The sequence below is a fragment of the Molothrus ater genome, chromosome 1, assembly GCF_012460135.2.
Source record: "Molothrus ater isolate BHLD 08-10-18 breed brown headed cowbird chromosome 1, BPBGC_Mater_1.1, whole genome shotgun sequence".
Taxonomy (NCBI): domain Eukaryota; kingdom Metazoa; phylum Chordata; class Aves; order Passeriformes; family Icteridae; genus Molothrus; species Molothrus ater.
The window spans coordinates 46916105-46940924 of record NC_050478.2 but is presented as its reverse complement, the minus strand read 5'-3'; the positions used below and the strand labels follow the sequence as shown (position 1 = coordinate 46940924).

Below are 24820 nucleotides of genomic sequence, written 5' to 3'. Positions count from 1 at the left end.
TCCATGAGCTTAAATGGTACCATAATATTTCCCAATAATGTGATAGAGCTTTTTCTGTTAACAACAGCACAAGATATTGAGACAGTATCACCTAATTTTAGTTCTGCTTATACTCAAGAGCAGTTTCAGGAGTTTGAGTGACAGCTTTATTGCATACATGGTTTAAATATCTTGCCTACAACTTGATACTGAGTAACCTTGGTAACTTTATTTTACCTTATTTTTTTTTTCAAGGACCACTCTAGGAAGGTTAGCCATAATGAAATACCAAAATAGATAAGTGGCAATAGTGATGACCCTAACTGCTAATCTCTTCTTCACACAGGATCTACCAAAATCTCCTAGAAATTCAAAATATTTTCCCTGCTTAATGAACTTGCCTCAAAAAAGTTGAACACAAAGGGTTATTTTTAGAGTATTACACATGAGTACTGAACAACTAGAAATGCATTAAAGACAAACAAAAAATACCAGCCCCAAACTAAACAAAGCAAACCACAATTAAAAAAACATAGTTTTTTTAATAGTAACATTAGTTACAAAACAAAGAACTTAAAAAGTGGTGTAAAATTTTTTTCATCTGCAGTCAGAACAATTTCAAAATCCTTTCTCACATGCTCACATTTTACTTTCTTCTGCCATATGCTTTGCAGGGAAACACAAGTCACCAAAGTCACAACATCACAAAAAAAGGGTTAAGGGTAAGATGCAAAACCTAAGGTGTCACAGATCTCTCAAGGTCAAGCACAGGAGTCAACATGCAGCTAGATCTCTACTCTCTAAAACATGAGCTATATCCTTTTCACTTAACAACCATGGCAATCACGCTGCATGTTTTTTGGATGGCTAACAAAAGGAGAAACTACAGCTGTACAAAGAACGAGACTTAAATGAATTTGAGATATCTTCACACAAATCTCCTCAGTAACACAATGTCAAACAAAAGTTTGCAGTGCATTGTTCGCTGCCTTTTTTGGTATTTGGAGAAAACACACCCTAATTCCTAATGTTCCTGCTGAGTTTATTTCTATTTTTGAGAATTTTTATTAATAGCAGGTCACTACCCGAGCAGCAAAATGAAAATGAAGCAATGTCAGTAATACAGGCAAAAAGGACAAAGAAAGGATAACTCTTGAAAATATAGTATTTCAAAAGGAAAAATTCCATAATTATGTTGGAGGGTAAAAACTGAGAAGCTATTCAATTCAACGAGGATATTGGGAGAAAAAAAAAGAATCTAACCCTATCCTTCCCTTTTCTTACGGCTAAGAGCCTGCTCAGATTAAAAAAAGCAGAATTTTAAAAATTTTAGTTGAACTCACCCTGAAATTAGAGAACATTGACTAAATATGCTTCTCCAAAAAAACCTCAGTTAAAAGCTGTGTTAATTTGAATTTCTTTCAATGGAAATCTAAATCTCCTGCAAAAGCACATCACCAGTAATGAGTTATTGGAACAGAATTAATGAAAAATGCAAATCTTTCTTGAATGTGTATCCCATAATCATTACCTCCTTGTGGACACTTCCTGGTACGAAAAATGGCCATGGTCATTGACAAAATTCCTTGCTACAACTTTATCAGTTTCTGACAAGAAGCAGCATTCTATTATATACCATTATTTGGCTATAAATTATAGTTTATCTTCATTCCTGTGTTGGAAGCTGAGCATTTTAACAGCTAGCAACATCGAAATGGAAACAACAGCTACTTCTGACAAAATATGATGGTCATTTCAATGTAACGTTTCCTGAGGGAAAAATACACTTTTCTACAAAAGGACACAAATTAAATACTTGCTTGATTTCATTGCCTTTCCAGGACAAACATTAGATATCATTTTAAAGGAACAGAAAAGCTCTATGGTAATTCTTGAGTGCAACCATGTAGAATTTTTTTGACTGTTGTAGCCAAAATATAAATCACTTTCTGCTCTGGTGTCAGGAAGTGTATTGCACTAAATTAATCATGAGCTACTTTAAAAAAGGAACAAAAAATCCACTGCAAAATTAAACAAATCTCTCTACACCTGTTTTCCATTTGCATTGTCACCACTTACCTTTAAAGGACGATGGAAGTGAGATGGGAATGTTGCTGAAATGTATTCAACAGAACCTGTGTGCATGTGTTAGCTTCTCTAGTGCTCTCTGTTGTGCCTTCAGCCATTGGAAAAGATAAAGTGTCATAACCTGCACACAATATAATCTTTACTCTTTGCCAGGCTCCTAGCACAGGATACACCACAGCAAAATAAATGCTGTGTGCTGAGGCACACAGACTACAAGCCAAGCTGTATGTTTCTTCTAGCATTTCCCAGTCTCAGATGTATTCTGCTGGATTAGATAAACGTCTTTCTGTCTCATTACAAAAAAAGAGGACAGGCAATTCCTAAGGGAAATTGAGTCATTCTAGAAAACTTTTCCTAGTAAATCAAATAGTGAATGTGACCAAGTGGGGAAAGCTGGGAGCACGGAGATCAGGCAGCTTCATCTACAACCATACAACTGTGACTCAGCTTGCTCTTACCTTTTATGTCAGGCAATCCAAAGACTAGACAATTGTATTTACTGAGTGAGGGGAAAATAAATTCATGCCAATTAAAGACCAGAAAATATGTCTTTGTGGCTTAAACTTAAACTATTTTAAAGATTAAAAAAATCTATAATAATTCACTCAGACAAGGATTCTAGATCCTCATCTGTCTTTCTTTTCTCCCAGGGCAGGACAGGCCATGCATGGAATTTTTTGTTAACGGTCCCCTTTCAAACTCACAACCCACAAACCACACCATCCAAGAGGCATTAGACATATTTAATATCCTTGCTTTAATAGAGTAATTTTCAAAATGTTTCTGGGAAGACACACTTCTGTGACCACAAGCAATAGCAATTGAAGTCAGCCTCAACTTTACAACTGAGTTTGAAATCAGAGGGAGTTTACAAAAATGTTTTGACATCTCTTCCCCCTCTTTCTTCAGTCTCCAAAAGTACTTTTTCTCTAGCTTGTCACAAGCCTGCCTTCCTTTCTCACTGTTGGCTGCTCAGGTCTATTTGCTCAGGACCATCTTCTGATTCTGTACTCAGAAAACGTCATATAATATAAACTTGTATATTAATTCTTAACAAACATATCTCAACATGTGTTCAAGTGCTACAGAAACTGGGCCTCCTACATGGTTTTTCTCATCACACAGTCACTTAGTACCTCTCTTTACAGCAAGCCACACTTACCGGTAAAAGGTGGTATAATCCACTGTTGAATGACAGCTCTGGAACTCCCAGGCTTTGAGCTTCTGGCATTCCCGATGAGCTCGGAGTTTCACCCTGACTGTCCCATGGCAGAGCTCAGGCAGGGGTTTCCTCTGCGGGCGGCTGCAGAACTCGTTCGACTCCACGCGCCAGGATTCAGCGAAGTCGTCCACATCAAACTTAAAATTCCCATCCCCCCCAATCAGGTCATCTCGCTTGTGCCCATTGTAATTGCCACACAAACCACAGAGTTTGCCTTTCAGATGAGGTGCAGCCATGACTTCCACAAAACTGTCTCCATCCCATGAGATTTCCAAGCCTGATAAAAAGAAAAGACAAAGGAAAAAAAAAAAAGAGAGAGAGAAGAAGAAATTGAGGATAACAAACTGCACCTTATGTTTGTGAAACAGTGTTAATGGGACTCTGAACAAAGCCATGGGCTTAGTTCTGATAATGCTGTTAGATTTCTATATAGTTCCCAGTAAGTGCCTCTGGCAAGTGCAGTGTTTCTTAAACTACAGTCAATTACAATACATGCCTGCCTATCTCTTCTTATTTTTGTTCTTTCTTGCTAATGAATGGGGTTATCCTAAAAAATATGGAGGCAAGGCAGGATATCAATATCAAAGGAAGGCTCTTGCAAAATTCTGGAAGAATTGAACTTGCTATGGTAAATGTCTAGCTGATTTTGCAGGGGGCCTAGAATTTCAACCATTGTTACCCATTGCACAGGTAGTGGTAATACAAAGATGTCCATGACCCATGAGACTCCAGCTGTAACCTTATGGGAAACATCCTACTCTTGCCTACAAAGCTGACACTGATCGCTCATTGGGATGAATACAACTGTTCCAATACAAGTTACCTTATTTTGGGGGAATAAAAAGAGTTAAAAAGATTACAACAAAGATATATCAGATGGCAAAACTGATGTAAGAAAGCATTCTGGATTGGATTCAAACTGTTCACTCAAAAGGCATTAATTACCAGCTTTTTGTCTGCATAAGTTAGCAAAACTGAGAAATTATGGTAAACATCAAACCTTCACCTAGTGGCTGGGATGTAAGCCGTCTCCTACAATTTGCTTTACAGGAAGGTTTGGTGCTTCTGGAACATCAAAATCAGAGTTACTTTTTGCGAGTGACACCCATTTTATCTGTCTGTACCCATCTAAAAGCTAGGTGTCTATTTTAAGTCAGCTGTCTAGGCCCTTTGATGGAGTAAAATAGGCAGCTCTGGATCACAACAGACTGTCTAATGCAGAGGAAATAAACTACTTTCTGAATGTCTTTCTGTTCCCAGAGATACTCTAGAGGAGCCAGAAATCAGGGGGAGACTAAACTTCTAGTTTTTACCTTAGCGACTGTAAATTAAATGGATTCCATTCTTTGAGGAGTAAATAGGCAGCTCATAAGGGAAAACCATTTTGATATCATTTGGGATAAAAACAACACCAAGAAACATTGCTGCTTAACTTCTACCCAAAAATGGCCTTTCTGGTAACTATTTCCACTGTCTGCTGAATCCTTCTATGTCACATCTGCAGGAACCCTGCATTTGAAGGTCATAAATCATTTTGCTGATATTAACTTATTCTCATAAAATACCTGTGAGCAGCCATTGGTTAAGGATAAACACGAGATCCTGCTTTTCAACAGGATAATCCAGATTTTACCCTGTTCCTCCTGCTTAGCCAAGAATACCAAAGAGCATCATTCTGTGGTGGAGGACCAGGGCTTCACTCCAGCTTTCTTCATTTGCTGTGTGGGCTGGCTTAGCACCACCCTTTCCCCTGGTAAATCAGTGCTTGTCACTGTGTGATCCAAATCCTGCCCTATCCTCATGCAAGTAATTAACATACCAGGGACTCAGTTCAAAGCTGGAATCCTTCCTTCAGCAACACATCCCATTGTCTCCTATGACAATTCCTACCTGTGCTGCAGAGGAACAGGGTGAGGTTCAAGAGTAAATGATGGCTATAGAAGGGTGCCATCTTAACATCCTGCCCCAGTGCTTGTGTAGGTTACACCATGTCTCCAAGAGTTTTGGGAATGATTTACTCATCAAGGCTGTGAAGGTAATTCTGCATTACCAGTCACTGCAGTCTATTACACTATTTTCTTAACACCATAGCTTAGCAATGGTAGCACAAATGTATCCTGAGCTAACTATGCCTGAAATCAGTTTCAAATTACCTCATAAACCCAGCATGGATGGGGCCACTGTCTCCTCCTCCAAAGGCACTTTGCACCCAGCCAACTGAGAAATTGTGCAAGACTACAACTGTTAATGAGGCCAGCACAGTGGCAAGGGGGAAAGCTGCCTTTTAAGCTGCTTCATACATTATTACTGCTGGACAAATTCAAAATCCAGCGGTCTTTGCTTCTGACAACACTGAACAAAACAAAACACAGCTTGATTTGCAGACACAAGATTAATACTGCCGTGCTGGCATTTAGAAAATACTTGCCATTAACTTATAAACCAAGATTTCTTCAGACTTGAGAATCATATAAACTTTCTCAAAGTTTAAAGCATCAAGATCAAATTCTCAGACAGTTCTTTCAGAAAATAACTAAAGCTTTAAGGCTATGTTCAAGTTTTTCCCCCAGAGAAACTCCCTCAGAAGCTCCCTACTTTAAACAAAGTCAGAAAAGACTGGCTAAGGATTCTGCCTTAAGTTTGCTTTTAAGACTTCTTTTTTTCTTAAGACAAAAGTTACTGACCTTCAGTTAAAATACATTAATTATGAAAGGTTAACTTGAAAATTTTTATGAACATTTATGTCCTCTTTCCCTGAGTTAATTTACTTGTTACATGTTGCTTTTGTAGACCTGCAAAAGAAATGCAGGTATGCAGAAGAAAAATAACATGAAATTACCGCTTTTCTTCTCAGCATATAAAAATGCACATTTTTAAATCTAGAGATTCCTGCCTTGATTACTGGATTTCATTCAAGAGATTCACTGTGTAACTGCCACATGGATGTACTTTCCTCTAGCTGGTATGGCTTAATTACACTTCATTCTGCTGTAATTGCTCAGATAGAAGGGTAATTTCTGGCTTTGATGAAGAGCCTAAAGGTTTCTGTCCATAACAGAGCTTATTCCTTTTTGGAGTAACAAGGAAGGGTAATTACCCCTACATGCATGACAATTTTGTTGGACCCTGATCACACTCTGCAGTGTGTGCCTTTTGTTTTCTCACAAGCAGAAAGTCCAGTTAGTTTCTGTAAACCAGTAAGAGCTGTGACAGATGGGATTATGCTACAGAGCAGTGTTTGAAATGGTCTCATTGGCAGGCAAAAACTGTTTGGAAGATTTTCTTGGTGCCTATACCCCCCCTTTCTTCCCCCCACCCAAAATGAATGAGTTTCCCATTCACTTGGACAAGAATCAGAAACCAAGAGATGAGAAGCCAAAGGATGCAACATCTGTCCCATCTGGGGATGTGCAGAAAAGGAATATTCTCTGAGTTACTTTTTCATTTTTTCCAATTACTCCCTCTCTTTGAAGGATGCTCAACCAACTTGCTACTTGATTTTTTAACTTGGCATATTGTCTGCTCTACTCCATTAAAAAATCCTTCTGGATTTATGCATATCACATACTGAGTTGCCCATTATAGGACCTCTCATCAATTGTTCTGCATGATTTTTCATGGCATCCTTGAGGTTTAAAGGCATCCTCAAGAACTCACAAACAGCTCTTCCCCAGACATTTAATGCCAAAGTAGTACAGAAAAAAATGCAGCAAAATGGCTTTGTGCAAAAGATAGTGCAGAAACAAGAACAACAAAATGCTTGTGCAATAGAGGAATGGGTAAGTAACACCAGCCCCATGTTACCTACCAAAGACACTTTTGTCTTTCTAGCACAGAAATTTGGATAAGGACACAACACCCCAAGCACACCCATAGCTGCCAGTGCAGACTACAAAGACTGCTGCTGCGTGCCATCCAGGGCTACAGCTGGTGAGGAATTTAGCAACAAAACAGGTTTTCACTGGAAAATGCCAATTCATCAGAACTGAAATGCTTCAGGGAGACATATCGTATTCAATGAACTTCCAACACAGCACCGGCAAAGCTCCAAGCTGGTTTCCTGCCAGCTCGCCTGGTGGGCTGCCTGGAAGCCTGAATGATCAGGGTATGAAACTCCAAGACTGCCCTGCCATGCACACTGCCCTGTAGCCAGGGACCACAAGACTTCCTGAATCTTTGGGCTTGTCTGTTTTATCTAAGGCTCAATTCCCAGCTCTGCAAAAGGAAAACCAAAATCCGTGGGAATGCTGGCTGAGCTGTAAGGACCAGACCCTGCATTTCCCAGCCCAATTTTATTTTGAATTTTACTTCTGGTGCAGCAGTTTTGCTTATTTTTCATTACTTCCTCTCTCTCTTTTTTCACCCTACACTGGGAAAGCATATATTTTTAAAAATCCATGTTTCCTTCTGAAACAGAAATTTCTCCATTTTTTTTCCCCAGGTACTGAGAACTTCTGGAACAAAATGTTTGCCTTTAAACCAGTTCTACTCAGCACATTCTTCCTCTCTACAGTCTCTCTGTTGCTTGTCCTCTCCCAGCAAAATGGAGCCAGGTCATTCTGCTACTTCTCAGGCCTTATGTGCTGAAGAAAGTAGGACTTGGCCCATCATTCTGTATTCAGCAAGAGAAACCTGATCCTGCTCCGTTAAGAGGAGGAATTATTTAGGCTATAATTTGCAGTGATTACACACTGTTTGGTATGTTGTCATATGCCATGTTTGCACTTCCTCTGCCAACACATGGACAAAGATGTGTGCAGTCATTTATTAGGCTTGCACCAGAGACAAATGGAATAGCAGCAGGATTAGTTGTCATTCATCTTCAGTTGAAAACCTTTCCTTGGCCTGTGGCTGGCTAATGAAATCCACATCGCCTGAATTCATGGTGTTCAGCTGGCTGCAAAGAAAAACCCTCAAGATGCTTCTAATTAGAACTTGTGAATAATGGTCAACTTGTGTGCATTTTACAGACAGCCACAAAAATCTGCATTGCCACTTTGAGGAATGAGCCCAGAGCTGGGATCCACATTATGCAGACTCACTTTTCCAGAGGCAATATGAACAGGTGTCTAAATTCTCAGCTCAACAGCGGGTGCTAGTGTCCCCCCGAAACAAAATTATGCTAGATAATGAGTATGACTATGCGTCATGCCTGTGACCGTATCACTCCATAAGAAAGACTGGTTTCACTGCTTTCACATGGCATTTAATTGAATTAACAGTAAACAGTATCCTCACTGAAACAGTACTTCACTGTGTAGGAGAAATCTCTCAGGACTATAGTAGTACCTAACACATGCTAATGAGAAAGTTTTAAACCCTCCCTCAGTATTTATCTACGCAAAGACACTATGGTTTCAGAACAGTTTATCAAAACAAAAGTAAGTCCTCCTACTTTTTAGCATTTTGAAAATTTAGCATTTTGACAATTAATGCATTTTCTAAGACTCAAAAGATCTGAGAGAATGCTACTTCCCTTCCCCTTTTCTAGAAATAAGGTAGAAATTTTACTTCTAGTGCAGCAGTTTTGCTTATTTTGTATTACTTCCTCCCTCTCTTTTTTCACCTTAGACTGGGAAAGCATATATTTTTTTAAATCCTTCTGAAACAGAAATTTCTCCAACTTTTTTCTCCTGGTGAAAAAATTCTATAAAGTTTCTCATTTCCTCTTGCTTGTGGTGTTTGTTCCTTGCAGACAACTTCTTACTTGGGCATAAAGCAAGCCAAACAAGATGGCACTGAACAGTAAATTATGCCTTGTTTTTCAAACCAGTGCCTCCATTTTGCTGGACAGTGAAATATTTCCATAATTTTACAACTTAAACTCATTCCAGCCATCTATAACTATGAATATATAATTGATCACCTTAACTGCAAGATACATTGCTGCAACTCTGCAAAACATGAATTTTATGTTTAAGAACTGATACTTTCTCAGTTCTTATCTGTATCAAACGATACCATGTATTGCGTTTTTATGGTAAGATTTTGGAAGGAGAGAGCTACAGGGGTGGCTTCTGTGAGAGGCTGCCAGAAACTTCCCCCATGTCCGACACAGCCAATTGCAGCTGTCTCTGAGATGGACCAATTCCAGCTGGCTCCAAGATAGGCTCAGCCTTGGCAACAGTGGCAGCACCTCCGGGATAACATATTTAAGAAGGGGGAGAAAAGCCCTGTGCAACTGCAGTCAGAAAGAGGAGGGAGAGTATAAGATCAACAATTCTGCAGTCAGCAGAGAGGGAGCGAGAGGAGGTACTGAGCAGCCCAGGGTGCAGACCACGGTGAGACAAGGCTGCCCTCCTGCAGCCCATGGAGCTCCATGCTGGAGTAGACATCCACCTGCAGCCCCTGGATAACCTCACACTGGAGCAGATGGATGTCAGGAGACTGTGACCCCATGGGAAGCCATGAAGAGAGGAGCCCACCCTAGAGCATATTTGCTAGCAGGACTTGTGACCTCATGGGGAATCCACATTAGAGTCTGTTCCTGGAGGGCTGCACCCTGTAGAAGGGACCTGCATTTTTGAAGTTTGTGAAGAAATGCAGCCCATGGGAGGGACAAACACTGGAGAACTTTGCAGAGAACTGTCTCCTGTAGAAGGGACTCTCCATGCTGGAGCAACAAATAAGTGTGAGGAGGAAGAAGTGGTAGATACAGTATGTGTGATGGACTGACTGCAAATCCCATTCCCAATCCCCCTACAGCACTCAGGGCAGGAGGAGGTAGAGAGAATCAGGAGTAAAGTTAAGTTTGTGAAGAAGGGGATTTGGAGCGTGGAGGCTTTTTGAAGATTTACTTCATTTCTCATTATCCTACCCTAATATTATTGGCAATAAATTAAACTAATTTCCTGAAATGGAGTCTATTTTTTCTCACAGTGGTAATTGCTGAGTGATATCTACCAGTCCATATCTTGAACCACAAGTCTTCCACTATATTTTCTCCTTCCTGTCCAGGTGAGGAGGAAAGTGATACAGTGGCTTTGGTGGGCATGGGCATGTTTAGTTGATGGCCAGCCAGGGTCAACCCACCATACTCTCCATAAGCCACTTTTAAGTTACTGGAAGTGAAAGTCATGGCACATTTGTCTGTTTGGGCAGTTAATTATCAGCTGCAGAATGAAACACAGCCTAGCAATATCCTCCAGGCTTCAAACTCAGAGCTGGGATTTCTGTCTGCTTGTGGGCTGTGGGAATTTTGAAAGCACTGTGGGTTTCTCTGATCTCTAAAGAGTTATAATGCTATTTATTACTGCTATCATGTTTTTTTACTGACTACTGTTCATGCTGAACTTCAGAAGTTCTTCAGAGAGAAAGAAGACACACACACAAACACATACACAGACACACACATACTTGTCTTACCTGCTTTGGTTGTCACTTTCAGCAAATAACCATCCAAATCGATGTGAAATTGTGGTGTCTCGCAAGGCAGTGAAATTCGGGTCCCATTCCACTTCACTGTGAGGTGCTGCTGGAGGCTGATTGTGCTTCTGCCCAACACAAGGTCCACTGACTTTGTCCAGGAGAAAGAACGGGTCCGACGGGCATCGTTTTTTACCAGCACCTGAAAGGGTGAGGCAGAGGAGGAGCAGTCTTTCGTCAAAACGTACTGACATGTTCCCTGAAAGTTAAATGTCCGTCCATCAAAAGTGTTGTAGTGAGGATCTCCAAATACAGTGCAAACTCCAGGCTCTGCAGGTGAGTGAGAAACAAAAGTGCCATATCAATCAAAGGTGGAAAAAAGCAGTTATAAGAACTTAGAGATGCTGCTCTCACCTAATCTACCTGCTCTACAGGGTAGATTTTGACTGGTGCCCACAGAGATTAAATATATCTTTGAAAAACAAAAGCTTTATTGCTTTAGAAGTCTTCCCCAAAGTGACTGGTAACAAAGGCCAGTTCATCCCTGGGGTAGCATAGAAAGGCTAAGCTGCAACTTTGTCCCTTAAACACAACGTACAGTTTAGATTATTACAACATCTGTGAACTTTTTCAAATTTCAGTGACTCCCTGAAATAAAAAACATCAGATCACTTTAGCAGGAGCTGGGTCAGTTAGTATTTTATATGTATACACTTATAAATATCGTACATTTATAAACTAGATGTGTTTACATGTTTTTTTCTCCAAAATACCTGTAGAACCAGCATCTTTTTTCAGTGTTACAAGCTATTGTATATGTTGTTTATACACAACTGACTTGTCAAAGTTATTGATATCACACTACCAGCTAAAAGTCAGTAGTACATGACTAACATGATGCAATGACTGCCAAGGAGCATGGTGTCTCTACCAATCATTGAAGATCTCTTATGGATGTTTGAAGCTATACGCTGGACAGAGAACTCACAGCCCAAAGACAGAACATTTCCATATTCATAGCAACGATGCTGAGTTACCCAGCAGCTACCCAGCAACTGATTGAATTGCCTCACAATCAGAGATAGCAGCAAACATATTTGCCTTGCAGTCTTCTGGTATAACAATAGGTTCTAACCACATTGCTGGTATTCCTGGAAGAAGGAGTCTCAAGGCAGAGAAATGCACACTGCTATTGCCAGCTGTATACCCATGGGCTAAGGCTGCTTTTGAAAGATGATGTCTGTTTAATTAAAAATGGCTTGCTTGAAAAATCAGCTTAAAAAAAGCCAAATTCAAATCTACAAAAAAGAAGTAGACATAAATGTTTTGGAGAAGGGGAAGGGAATTCCTCCCATGGAGTGCAGTACAGCTCTAACTACAAAATACACCTTTCCCAACAGAGTTTTTTCAGCCTTAGCAGAGTGCTATGCTAAAGTAACTAAACTTTCTGGTATTTTTCTAGCTGTAAAGAGCACCCAAGGAAACCTACATGGAGACACAGAAAATGGAGCTGAAGGAGGCCCCATGAGACATTACCTTTTTTTTTCTCCAGCTGCAATGAAGAATCACCTGCACCTATATTATTCCTGATAGATGTTTAGCTAACTTGTCCATAAAGAGCAGTAGTAACAGCAGCTCCATAGCCACCTCTGGCAACCTGCTGCAGTTTTGGTCTGTCCCTTCTACAACAAATGTCTTCCTAAAGCCTAATCTCACTTTCTCCTCACTGCATGGTGCAGAGCCATCACAGTGCTGATACCTGGGTGATTTGTGCTCTACCCCTAATGGGCCACACGCATGCTTCTTTAGCTATGCCAGTAACTCATCTTGGCATCATTATTACTCCTCTTTACTGGAGTGTCTGGCAACTAGGGACCCAAAGTTTCAATTTCTCAAGGACATCATATTGACAACTCCATCAGAAATCAAAATGGTCTATATGTGATCAACATCTCCAGAAAACAGGCCTGATAGACTTTAGGCAGATCCTGAAAACCAAGACATTTAGGCAAAAGAGTGCTTTTAAAAATGTGCACTTCTGTGAGTTTTCTTTTCTTCACTTATACCAATGAGGACGTCAATAACTGCTTTCCAAAGTTCATTAAACGATTAATTGATTCTCCATAAATTGGCAGGAACTATATGGATTTTAATTAATAACATCATTTCTACCAATAGAAAAAATAATCTATAGATTTTGTATGGAGACCATCTGACTTTACCCATTACTAAATCATACTAACATGTTTCTGATTTCCTTATGTATACATCTAAGTATCTGCATGATGAGTATTAAGATACACGTTATTACAAGCTCGGACTGTACTTCAACTATTCCAGCTTTAATTTTTTCTTAAATTTAATGACAACTTTTACAAAAACTTTTATGAAAAAAACATCAGCCAAACATCAGTGAAGATTCTAGAGGAAAGATCAGATTTTTCTCTGTGTTTCTAAATCCAAGAATGTGGACATGTTATACATGTTTTTAACCAACCTACTGGAAGGAGGCTGGTTCTTCACCTAAGCAAGTGACTAAGAGGCAAGACATGAGAGGAACAAACATAATTTAGAGATGTGCAAGTAAAATTGATAGTACCAATGGGATCCAAAGGAAATATTTATTTTTAATTTCTAATGTGCTATGCAGAGTAGTGCTGTTTTATGTTATGTTACATCATGTCACGTCATATGTCAATTTGATGCCGTGCAGTTAAAAATGGATTTTGGACTGGACAGCTGAAAGTCTGATCCAAACTTTGCTGTTTTCTTTAATAACCAAGGAAATGGAGGAGGGAAAATCCACCTAAAAACAGTCTGAATAACTGATTCTCTGATATCACTGTGTAAAACATTCTTGAAAGGTTTGCTAAAATTGTGGGGTTTAAAAATAAATCTACACCCTGCAAGAGTGTGTGTGATAACTCAGGCACTGCCAGTAAGAAAAACTGGTTGGCCTAGAAATAAACCTTAAATACCGGGTGTAACAAGACTGTCAACATGAAAAGAATTCCTGCCATTTTAGCTTTTGAGTTGTTGTTTATTTCCTTTTGGGAGAGTTTCAATCACATCATATTTTATGGTTTGCTTCTTTTTATTTTTTTTTATTTTTCCCTTTCCTTCTTCTTTTTCTTCTTTTTATTTTTTCTTATTTTTCTTTTTTTTTTTTCTTTTCTCTTTTCTTTTCTTTTTCCCTTGTGAAACAAACCAGTCTTTTTACTTGGCAATTTTTGAAATCCATTGGAAGCACTGATCTCTAGTTAGGATTGTGTGTGACTTTCTTCTCTGTTGGGGCATAACAGATGAAGAGGTGCTGCTGTATCACCAAAGTTATGTTCCCCAACCCTGGAGTATGAATTTTGCTAGCTTATGATAACAAGGTATAGGGTCACAGGTGTAGAGCTTTCCCTTTTTTCCCTAGATCAAATTGTTCCCAGCTTATTGCCAACACTCGTGCATCAGCTGTCTAAAGCAGAGCTAGAAAAGGGCTATTCTACAATATTTCCCCCTGAGACACCCCCAACCTCCAACTACTTTCAAATTAAGGACTTTCTGAGCTAGACATGGTTTCTATTAATTTAGTAACTTTTGATATAAATATTTTCTGTGATTTTTTCCAGTCCAAATTGTTTTTAGCATCTATGACATCCTTGGGCAAAGGAAATGAAGAATCATTGCCTCTCTCTCATTTTGAATGTGGCATTCATAATCTTTGGTGTCTTCTTTTGCTTATCTGGATATGCACATGAATGCAAATTTACCCATTCCCTCCCTGTCCTTGAAAAACACAGATTTTTCAAAAGAGGGCCCCAGAGCTATGTTTAGGAGGCTGTGATTTTCAAAACACCTCAGGCACTCAACTCTGATTAAACATTATTGAGAGCTGGATGCAAACACCACTAAATCTCTTTGGAAATCCTGCATGTTGCTCCCAAATCAATATTCAGACCTCCATAAAAACTTCTGGGAGCTTGGCAGTTTTTACATTTGTTTTTTAAGCAACTAAATACGGACTTCACACTTTCACGTTTGACTAAAATATTAAACTATGTGTGTGATTAATGCAGTTTGCTCAGCTCCCACCTAAGGCTCTACAGCTCACTTGCCAACTAATAATAGCATTTAGGTGCTAAAAGTGAATACTATAGAACTGTTGGCATGTTTTCCTTGAATTTTCAAATCACGCTCCCAATTCAAATGAAATAGTGACTTTCATTAGAAAAGGCAGTGTTTTTGAAAACACATGTTGCTGTACAAAAAAGGAAGCTAAAAAAGCAATAGCATGGAAAAGAACACATTAGCATTTCCTAAGTTTCAACATACTCTAATAAAGAAAAAAAGTCACAACCTATTTGGCCCATGTGGAGGGATAAAAGTCTGAAAGACGACTCATTTATAGTAAGTAGTATGCTGAGTACAGGTAAGAACCACTTATTAAACTAAGTGGTTGCCAAAAAGAACCTTTCTGCCTTCCACCCAGTGCCTCCATTCCCCCAGACAGTATTTAGCCTTTTTAGAAAGGCAAAATATATATACTGCGTGGTGGAGGCCAGACAGACAGTCAGCACACACATCCTGACCAGCCGAGACCATGAGCATATTGGCTGGGCAATTAGCACACTTGTAGCTCCAGACCAGCCACAGGATATATTGTCTCTAGCTGGGTTTATTATTTGTTGGGATATAAAGGAAATGGGACACAAATCCATAGGAAACCAGGCTCTGTTAGCTCTGGTGCTCATGGAATAGCTTGTTTTGTTTTTTCAGGAGATCAGAGCAGTCAATTGAAGTCCAAGATGTCCAGATGTCTGGTCACACTCTGCTGGGCTTGTAGGTAGTTAAGAGTGGCCAAGAAAAATATACTTTAAATTATAACTAAAATCGGTCTGGACATGTTCTAAGTAAGGAGAAGGAGGAAAAAACACAAGTTTACCAGTGAAGGGTGTTCTGGTTGCAGATCTATAATTCAAAAATATCTCAGCTTTTTAAAAATAAAATTAAACTTTGAATGTAATTAGCCTGTATGCTGAATTAAGCCCTAAATCAAACAGAACACATTATTAACCTCTAAAAACTAGCTACAGAACATGCATAATAGAATTTCATTAGGTTTTCTGTAAAAAATGCATAGCCATAGAGGACTTTTCTCATAACTGCTGCAAAGTGCAGCTTGATATAATACACATTACAAGGTGCGGTGTCAAAAACTCCTCCACAGGAGTCTTTATGGTCTATTTCATAAATAAAATAGCTATTCCAATTTGTCCAAATACATATTTGTACAGTAGACCATCACAGCTGAAATGGGAGGTAAATCATGAACAGTATTCCAGTATGAATAAATAATTGCAGTCTTTTTGTTGCTGTATTTCTTCATGGAAAGGAAATAACAGAAAAAACAGGGACCTATGTGGTCCTTTAGACCCACTTCCTGCCCTTACAGGTACCCACAATGCATAACCTCACTTTGTTTCTTTTTCTTTTCTGTTCTTTGAAAGTCAGCACTTTTTTCAGTAATTCTATAAAAACATATAAAAAGGATGTTGGACCAAGTGAAAGTACCAACCTCTTACTCCTAAGGTGGGTCCAAATGCCCTTGAATTTGGTTTAGCTCTGTTGATCATTTTGTCAATTAAACAAGCTGTGGAATGATTTGTGATGAACAAAATTTTCTGTCCCAAAAGCAGCCTTTACTGAAATATTAATCATGTGTACTGCACATGTAAACCTAGATGACTGCAGTCCACTTTGAAAAAACTTCATCCACAAAATCTCACAATGACTGGCATAAGATTGTGCTAGGACTATTAATAATGATTAAAGCATATCTACATGATTTTAGTAACAAGTTTTCATCCTGTACTGTAATTTCAGCAAGGCCTATGAATTCTTCTTTGTCAAGAACAAAGATTTTACTTCCACTGCAAGTTCCTATCTATGTCTGAAGTTGAGAGAAGTCTGTTAATGTTATTTGAACCCAGGTTTAGTTTTTTCTTATTTTTAATATGAAAATGACCTTGGTCTAACATAGGATTACTAATTTATGGAATTGACGTCAGTGGTGATTTTTCTAAATCAAGCCCAAAAGAGTACATTTCATTACATTTTTTACAGCAGCATAAACTAAACTGTTGAATTTTCCACTGGTATGACCACTGTGTTTAATTAGTGATAACTGTACGCCAGCCATGGAGCTTAAAAAGCAACATGCCAAAACTAACTATAGTTAACTTCAGCAACAGTAGACAAAAGAGACTCTCCAGACCTTTAGGAGACGAGGTACTTTTTCTCTTTGCAACAAACTGCTTTGAAAATAATCCTTGGATTATTTTTTTTTTCCAGTTTAAAGTGTATCCTTTCACAACATGACTGGTTTTGACCCACTTCATAGAAATCGGCTGCATTTAAACTGTACTCAAAGCTCCCCCATGTACAGTATGTTCTTGTACCTCCCTATGTTGTTTTTACATTGGAAAATTAATATCGGCTGGAGCACCAGAAATGTTTGGTGTGTTAGTATTTGGAGACAGGATCAGGATCAACATGAGCGAGTGGGTGAGGGAAGGGGCTGTGTGTACATCTTATCAGAAACTGGCTGAATTAGCAAAGCTTCCAATCAGATGGAATGTCAGACGAATGTCAGATGATAGTCGTGATGAGATTTAGAGCACTTCTGCTGCAAAGGTGGAATTGATTCTTTGCAAATGGTGAATGTTAAAATACCAATGTTAAAACAGCTAGTGGTAGCCACCACTGCTGTATGACACTGGGTATTTAAGCTCCTTGCTCACATTCTCTGTAAAAGCCAAGAATGCCGTGTTAATCATGAAAGTTTGGAACCAGCTCTTCTCCAAGTACTGAATGGGTCCATAGTGAGATAACTGTAAAGAAAAGACCCCTCTATTTCATGTGCAATGGTGGAGCATGGGGCAGTGAGACAGGATGAGCCTCTTAGGCTCCAGCACAGGCAGTCCAATGCATATAGGACCCTTAACACCCTTGATCCCTCACCATAAGGGAACAAGGTTGTTTATCCTGAGGGGAGACCTAATAGCAGGCTACCAGGGGAAAGAGGTCACTGGGAAGATGAAGCCAGGCTCTTTACAGATCTGCATGGCCTGAGGACAAGTAATAATGATCTCTCCTTAATTTCACATGTTTGTAGTCATGAGAATTTCCTTCTTATATCACCAAGAAGTTTTGAGATTTTACGTAACCTGGCTCCTAGATAAGTTATTTAAACTTTGAAGAATTACGATTTTTTGCCTCCTTCTCCCATGAAACAATTATCACAAGTCATCACTCTCTGACAGCATTTCTGAAGGAGTCACTGTACTGTCTTCTTTTGAACCTCTTACAGCAGAGGGTCTCCTGTGCTTTGACGGAATGGCTGGCCCCACTCTTTTCCTCCCCTCTCAAGTTACAGAAGAACACAGGAAGAACACACAATAAAGGTTAAATGAGACTGAAACAAAAAAAAGAGGCAAGATAGAGATTGATAAATTCATGACATGGTATGTCATATCTGAGCAAAGGTCTATGCAAATTTCTTCTGCTGTGCAACTGAGCTAACATGAAATCAACTGCTAGTCAGTTGAATCCTCTTTTACTTCTTCCTCTGCTCAGTATTATTTCAAGTGTTTCTGAGTGTGTTGTCCCTTGCATTTGCTCTCATTTTGATAATGAAGACTTGCAAGCTAGATGTATTTTATCCCAAGATACACGTTTCAAACTAATTGAGCCACAGAGTGAAAAAACAGATATTTAGGACATGGGATTTGTGCAATTCAAGAGAACCCAGAACTGAGTTGAACAGCAAAAACATTTGATTTTAGACAAAAGAAGAGGAACATTTTCTCCTTTCAAAAGCCTTCTCGTAGGTCATAAAACCCCATTTTAGCAGTCTGTCCCTATTTGGTAAAATACTTAAGTATGTACTGAAGGAAATACGTAATGGTATCTGTTAACTTCAGCTCTCCCTGTTGAGTTAAATAGAACAAACTTAAAGATAAGTATTTCTGTAAGTCCTTTGCTGACTAGGAGGGTGATATTGCAATTTAATGATCATTCCTAAAGAGAGGAGTAAAGGGATAAGAATGTAAGAGTTTAACTAAGCATCATAAACAAAGAAGAATTAGTTTTCTATTCTACGTTCCACTGCTGCCCCAGACTGTGTCTCAGATTTCTGCACACCTTTTTTAACTCTCACAAATCATCTGCAAAGGTGTGATTATATATGCACATAGCTGGACTGTTAGTTACAGGTGTAAAATATACCCAAGTCCTAAAAGTTATAACTCTATTCATTTTCTTGTTTTATTGCCTACAAATGCCACAGACCAACCATATCTTTCAAAATGCAGCACCTCAGATTTGAAAAAAAAAGCATCATTTTGAAAAAGAAAATAAAAACAAAATACCTAGACATTTTATTTTAAAATTACAGATTTATAGAAGGCAAAATCCATTGCTAAAAATAATCATTTGCCCTTTAGCTGCCTCTAATAAGAAGGCAGAAAAGCAAGCATACTTCTATATATTTATTTTCTCAGAAAGAATAAAAAAGAATTTAAAGAATGTGAAGAAATTACTTACTTTCAGTGCAAATCGGACAGCATCCTTTTCTGTTCAGGATTTTACCCTAATTGGGAGAAAGACAGGCTGTTTTAATGAGAGAGTTCTTGCAGCAATGACTGTGCCATGTTGTAAGACTGGATAAGCCTTTGAAAATAATTCAAGTTGTGTTTGAACTCAGTGCCCTGGTTACAACTTCAAATATCAGGTGCTAAAAACAGACAGAGCTATTCAACAAGCTTCCTGGCAGTCTTATAAGAAATGAAATACTAAAAGGGTTCTCTGTTACCATTTTTCTCTTTAGAGAGTGTGAGAGAATTTTAGACTTGCACAGATAGCTAAAGCAGTTACTGGGTTAACAAGATCACTACCTTTTCTCCCACCTTCCCAAAATATATACCTTTCCTATGTGTTCCCTGCTTCGTGGCAGGCAGGCAGGAAGGAAGGAAGGGGCGGAAGGAAGTGGCAGAAGGAAGGCAGGCAGGAAGGAAGGAAGGCAGGACAGGAAGGAAGCAGAAGGCAGGCAGGCAGGCAGGCAGGAAGGAAGGAAGGAAGGAAGGAAGGAAGGAACTTGGTCAATTCTACTTCTGGTTGTACCTTATACAAGGCTGACTAGGCAGGAGGCATGCCTCTGTGTATATACATTCATGTTCCTTTTCAGTCTTCATGAGTTTAAAAGATATTTTATCTGATTTTACTTAAATTACCTAAAGTCAATCAGCAAGCTATCAGAGAAGCCTGAAAAAATTCAGACTGAACAATGGTTTTTTCCAAGCAAAAGCTGGTGTTGGTTATAACAGAATGTACAGTGACATTGGAGCTCACCCATATTCCCACAGAGGGACTGAAGAGGTATATGGAGCTGTGCTGTTCCCCTTTGCCCTGCCCCTGACCCTTTGCCCCAACAGCAGCTGAACACAGAGGAAGTCCCCTCTGTGTGACCACTGCTCCTATTCCCACCAAGTAGGCGAGCAAGGTGAGGACAGCAAGAGCAAGCAAATGGAGCTGTGTTGTGCTGCCCACTAAACAGTATAGAAAACTTGTGAAAACAGACAAAAAATTGGTGACAGGTATATGCAAAGAGTGGGGAAATGAGCACAGGCAGCCCTATTGCTGTCTGCTTTGTTTTCTGCCTACAGTGCTGCCAAGCTTTGACAAGGTGCACGGGGAGGCATGAACTCAAAGTATCTTCTAGTAAACTGGAGTGCAGCATGTTCAATCCTACTCTTGCTTAACGTACACACATGGCATGAATGAATCCTTGGTCTTGAATGCACTTGGGCACATCATCCACAGGGCAAGCTTGTCTATGAATATGCAACTTCATGTGAACAGACTTGAGACACACCTGGACTTCAGAAAAGGGCTGGATCAGAGTTGCACTGGCAGAGTGAGCAGCACTTAAATTTTTGTGTGACTCCCAGGTCCCTGGGCAAAGAGAATAGCTGAGGACCAGGCTGGAACAGGGAGGCCTACCAAGCAGCTGCTAGAACAGAACCCCTTAAAGGTGGAACCCTTAAAACCACATAGAAAAACCACATGGAAATAGCAACACATACTTGTAGGAATGGAGACATGCAGCTGAATGCCACACACTGCACTACACAGCCTTACCTCTCTGTTTCAATAAAAGAGCTGAAATCATCAGCCGAGCTGGAAGTGGCAAGAATTCAAGTGAAATTGAAATCTCCAAGGCAGCCTGCTGAGGCTGGTTACTTGAGCCACCATGTTGGCCCGAGATCCTGTTTTTGTCTTGTAGAATAAGGAAACCCATTATTGCTAACATGTGCTGCAAGAGTTCGTTAGCATTGAGGGTTCCCTTAGGAGTGGGCTAAGTGATGTGATCCCATTTTTCCCTATGAATATTTATAAGCAGACCACATTTGAGTCTATTTATTTTCAGGGATTTTTCTTCCTTTTTATGGGGTTTTCAATTTTGTGTCTGAGGTTTTCATTTTCTATTTTTTTTAAGGCAAGACTAATTGCTGGGGGAAAGGGGGTTGTTTGGTTGTGCAATAGGAACAGCTGTTGTTTTTTTGTGCCTCATTTGGCACTAAAGTAAAAACAGCAACTTTTTGTTTGCAATAATAACAGATGTGTATAACATTATATGCAGTCTGTTCTAGAGATGGAAGAACGTGTTCTGAATTAATTTACAGCTCACTTGAAGTTCACAGGTTCAAAATTTACCCACAGACTCAAACCCTGCAAATGTCTTCACCTGCCATGAATTTAATTCTATTAACTTTTGCACAGCCTTGGAGCTCAGAAAAGGTTATATGCTGTAAAATTCAGCAATCTCTCCTCTAGCACTACAAAAAGAGACACGTACACAACCACTGATCATTACCACAGACTTAAGATGTTAGTGAGGAATGCAAAGGCATAAGGAGAGCAGGCAAGGTGACAAATTATAAGGATGGGTAATAGAAAGGAGATGGCACAAAACAAGGAACAGACTAGAGCAGAGCTAGGGCAAGTAAATAGTGAATTCAGTAAGAAGTCTAAAGATCTCTGAAACTCAGTCTTGCCAAATGTTGAGATTGTTCCCTTTCTATAAAGTATTTAAGCATGTGTTTAAGTTTCAGCACACATGGAGGGCCTACTAACTTCAGCAGAAATGGACACATGCTTAATAGCTTTGCTGAATGGGGGCCTGTATGCATCACACCTTGCAGGCTGGCACTCCAGGTAACTTGAGAGAGGAAATATCTGTGTGGAGTCAGTGGTCAGAGAGCAACAAAAAGAAACCACAAGCCACAAGGCTCTAGAATGCCAAGGAGGACCAATCTTACTATAAGTCTAAGAGGAGGGACTAAATTTGAAAAATATATTGCCTCCACAGCAGATGAAAAGAATCTAAGACATTTCCTGCAATGGCTGATATGGGATTAAATGCTTCAAAAAGAAAATAACAAAAGAAAGAAATTTTTGTCTAGCACTATCAAGAAAACTAAAGAAATGGCAGAAACAGTCTTAAAAAATATGTCAGCCTGCAACCAATAGATTGAATAATACAAATAGTTATGCAGTATCAGAAATTTCTGCAGAACTACCACTTTGAAACCCACACATTCAAGAAATAATTGGTCAAAATTTGTTATTATAAATAAAATAAAATAAAATTCTACGATCAAAAAAACCCACCCACAATATCATGCAAAGAGTATTAAGACTGCATGGTAAAGTATTTAAGTCAAGGAATAATATTCTAAATTCTTTTTGAATCTTCAATCCTTTCACACTCAGTTGTCTGTATAATAATATACGTTTAATGAGATAACGTCATGTTGCCTGATACCTAAGGGACACTAAACCACATTTTATTCGACAGCAGTCTTCAACAGTCAGTAGAGACTGCTTACTGTCAAAAATATTGTGAAGAGAGAAAAGGAGTGGACACACCTACAGTTTGCAGAGACAACAGCACAACTCTATGCATGATATTCAGACTGTCAGTATCAGAACCACAAATATATCTTTAGCTTGAAAAATGTGGTGTGTTTAAGTGATATTTATAGATTTATGACAGAAAGTCTCATCAAAGATAGTGGAGCAGAGATGAAAAGTAAAAGATTTAAATCAATTAGCATACATTATTTGCTTTAAAACTACTTGGTACCCACTTGGAATAGGAAAATAAATCTTACTCTAGAGTTTACATTCTTTCTCCTACTTCTCCTTCCAGTTTAGCTTGGAAGAGCAGAAATGCAATGTGTTCCTGTGGAGGAGGGTTGGTTTGCTTGCAGCTTGCATTTTAAGGTGGGGACATGGCTGACTGGTTATATACTGGGGGGAATGGTGCTGCAGGGTAACAAAGCTGGTCCTTCCAGCCCTAAGGAGCCAGACCTTGTTTGCGGACTCATCTCAGAGGTCGGGGCAGTTTAGGGCTTCACATTAGCCTTGGAGCAGGTTCTATTACAGCATTGAATGAGTTTGTCAGTCTCACTTCCATGCTGCAACACTGTCAGTGGTGAATTTTTACCAACCACTACTTTCATTTTAGAAGCCACTTCAACTGATCATCTCAATGCTCAAATTTATATACAGATACAGCTGAAGCAAGGCACTTAACTGAAGATCTCTATTAAGTCATATTAGCTACTTGATCTCAGAAGCACCTTAAAAATTTAAAATGCATCAGCACAAGGAAAATATAAATGCAATGCAGTGTGTATGAGACCTGAAGAGCCCAAGCTCTCACTTCCTGCTTACACTGTGAATGGCATGAAGTTAGCAAACTTTACTGCCATGTGCCATATAACATTCCCAGAACAGCTCTATTTGTTCACACTTTCTGATGTGTATGCAGCATCTTGTGTGAGGCCCATTAAGAGGAGAACTGCCCTCTGCAGTGAGTGCCAGAGTGACAGGAAAAGGACGTTCCCTCTTCTGAGGATCTTGAAGCCCACTGTCACACCAGAATGGGAGGTGCCAAGGACAGGCTCTTTATTATACCACCGCTTCTGTCAAAGGTTTACACATACAAAATTGTACAAACTAAGAGTTTTTAATTTAAAAATTTTATATTTAGGCGTCTGTGATTCACATTTTCCCCACTGTCTTCCAGGATCGAGAAGGAAACACTGAGAAGGTGTAATGCTAACAACTTTGCTCTCTCTTCTACAGTTTTGCTCAAAGATCTGCCCCTACATGAGGTGCTATTTAGAGCTCCATCTTGTGACAGCTTGAGCCATAAGACCAAAATCACTTGTTGGTGTCAGAAATCCAAGAAACAAAGTCTGATTTTAGCTCAGGGTTTCAAGTAAAGCTAATTTTTGATGCCATTAAGTTACAATTACAGCATTCTTTGGGTTCACTTCAGACTTTCAAATAAAAAATACCCAGGCCACAACCTTAGTGAAAGCAGCATGGTTTGGTTGAACTAATTTTCTTCAATTTGCCTTATTTACATTTTCAACCAAGTATTAAGCCTCATATCTCATATGCACTGAGAAATGCAAATACAGCAACATCCTATGGCTTGCCTTAACAATATACACACTACTGAAATATTAACACAGTCACCTCACCACTCTATAAAATTATTAAATAAAAGTCAAAAAAACTATTCCAATACAGATACTTGGGACAGAGAGGGTTAAAGGAGAAGGAGAGGAGGAGCACAGAGTCTTCAGAGCAAGGACAGAGGCAGGAAGACCAGATTCAGGATAACAGTAGCACATTTGGGGAATGCCAACCTAAATTAACATTCCAGATTATCCCTTCTTTCCAAACAGCACTCCCCACTGCCATGCACACACTTCCAAGAAACACTGGAAAAGATAATGTTGGAGCAGAAAAGACAAGAAAGCACAGTTCTTTTAAAAAACTCACATGAGGACAGCTGCTGACTGGAATGCACTGTTTCTTGCGACACTCTGTCTTGCCTTTCACACAAGCACAGATGGTGCAGTTCACAGAAGACCATATCTCTCCATCCTGCAAGAGGGAACATGATATAGTATCAGCTGGGGTGGCAACAAGAAGCTATTTCAGCAATGCATCATTGCTCAAGAAAGGATGAATTTCCCTGTTGGCATTGTCTCATTGTTTAGTCTAAATTATTTTGAGGTGTCTGTCCATGGCCAG

At 39.3% G+C, this 24820-nt stretch overlaps 1 protein-coding gene across 3 annotated transcripts in view; it reads right to left on the bottom strand.

The window, feature by feature from the left end:
• BMPER (BMP binding endothelial regulator) overlaps positions 1 to 24820 on the bottom strand; it is a 148541-nt gene that overhangs the window by 42979 nt on the left and 80742 nt on the right. For all 3 annotated transcript variants that reach the window (XM_036406594.2, XM_036406592.2, XM_036406593.2), the window contains exons 10-13: positions 24566 to 24670; positions 19250 to 19295; positions 10655 to 10984; positions 3230 to 3566 (exon numbers count right to left, since the gene is read on the bottom strand). In XM_036406594.2, the coding sequence (XP_036262487.1) occupies positions 3230 to 3566; positions 10655 to 10984; positions 19250 to 19295; positions 24566 to 24670 (818 nt within the window). The remainder of the gene's footprint in view (positions 1 to 3229; positions 3567 to 10654; positions 10985 to 19249; positions 19296 to 24565; positions 24671 to 24820) is intronic.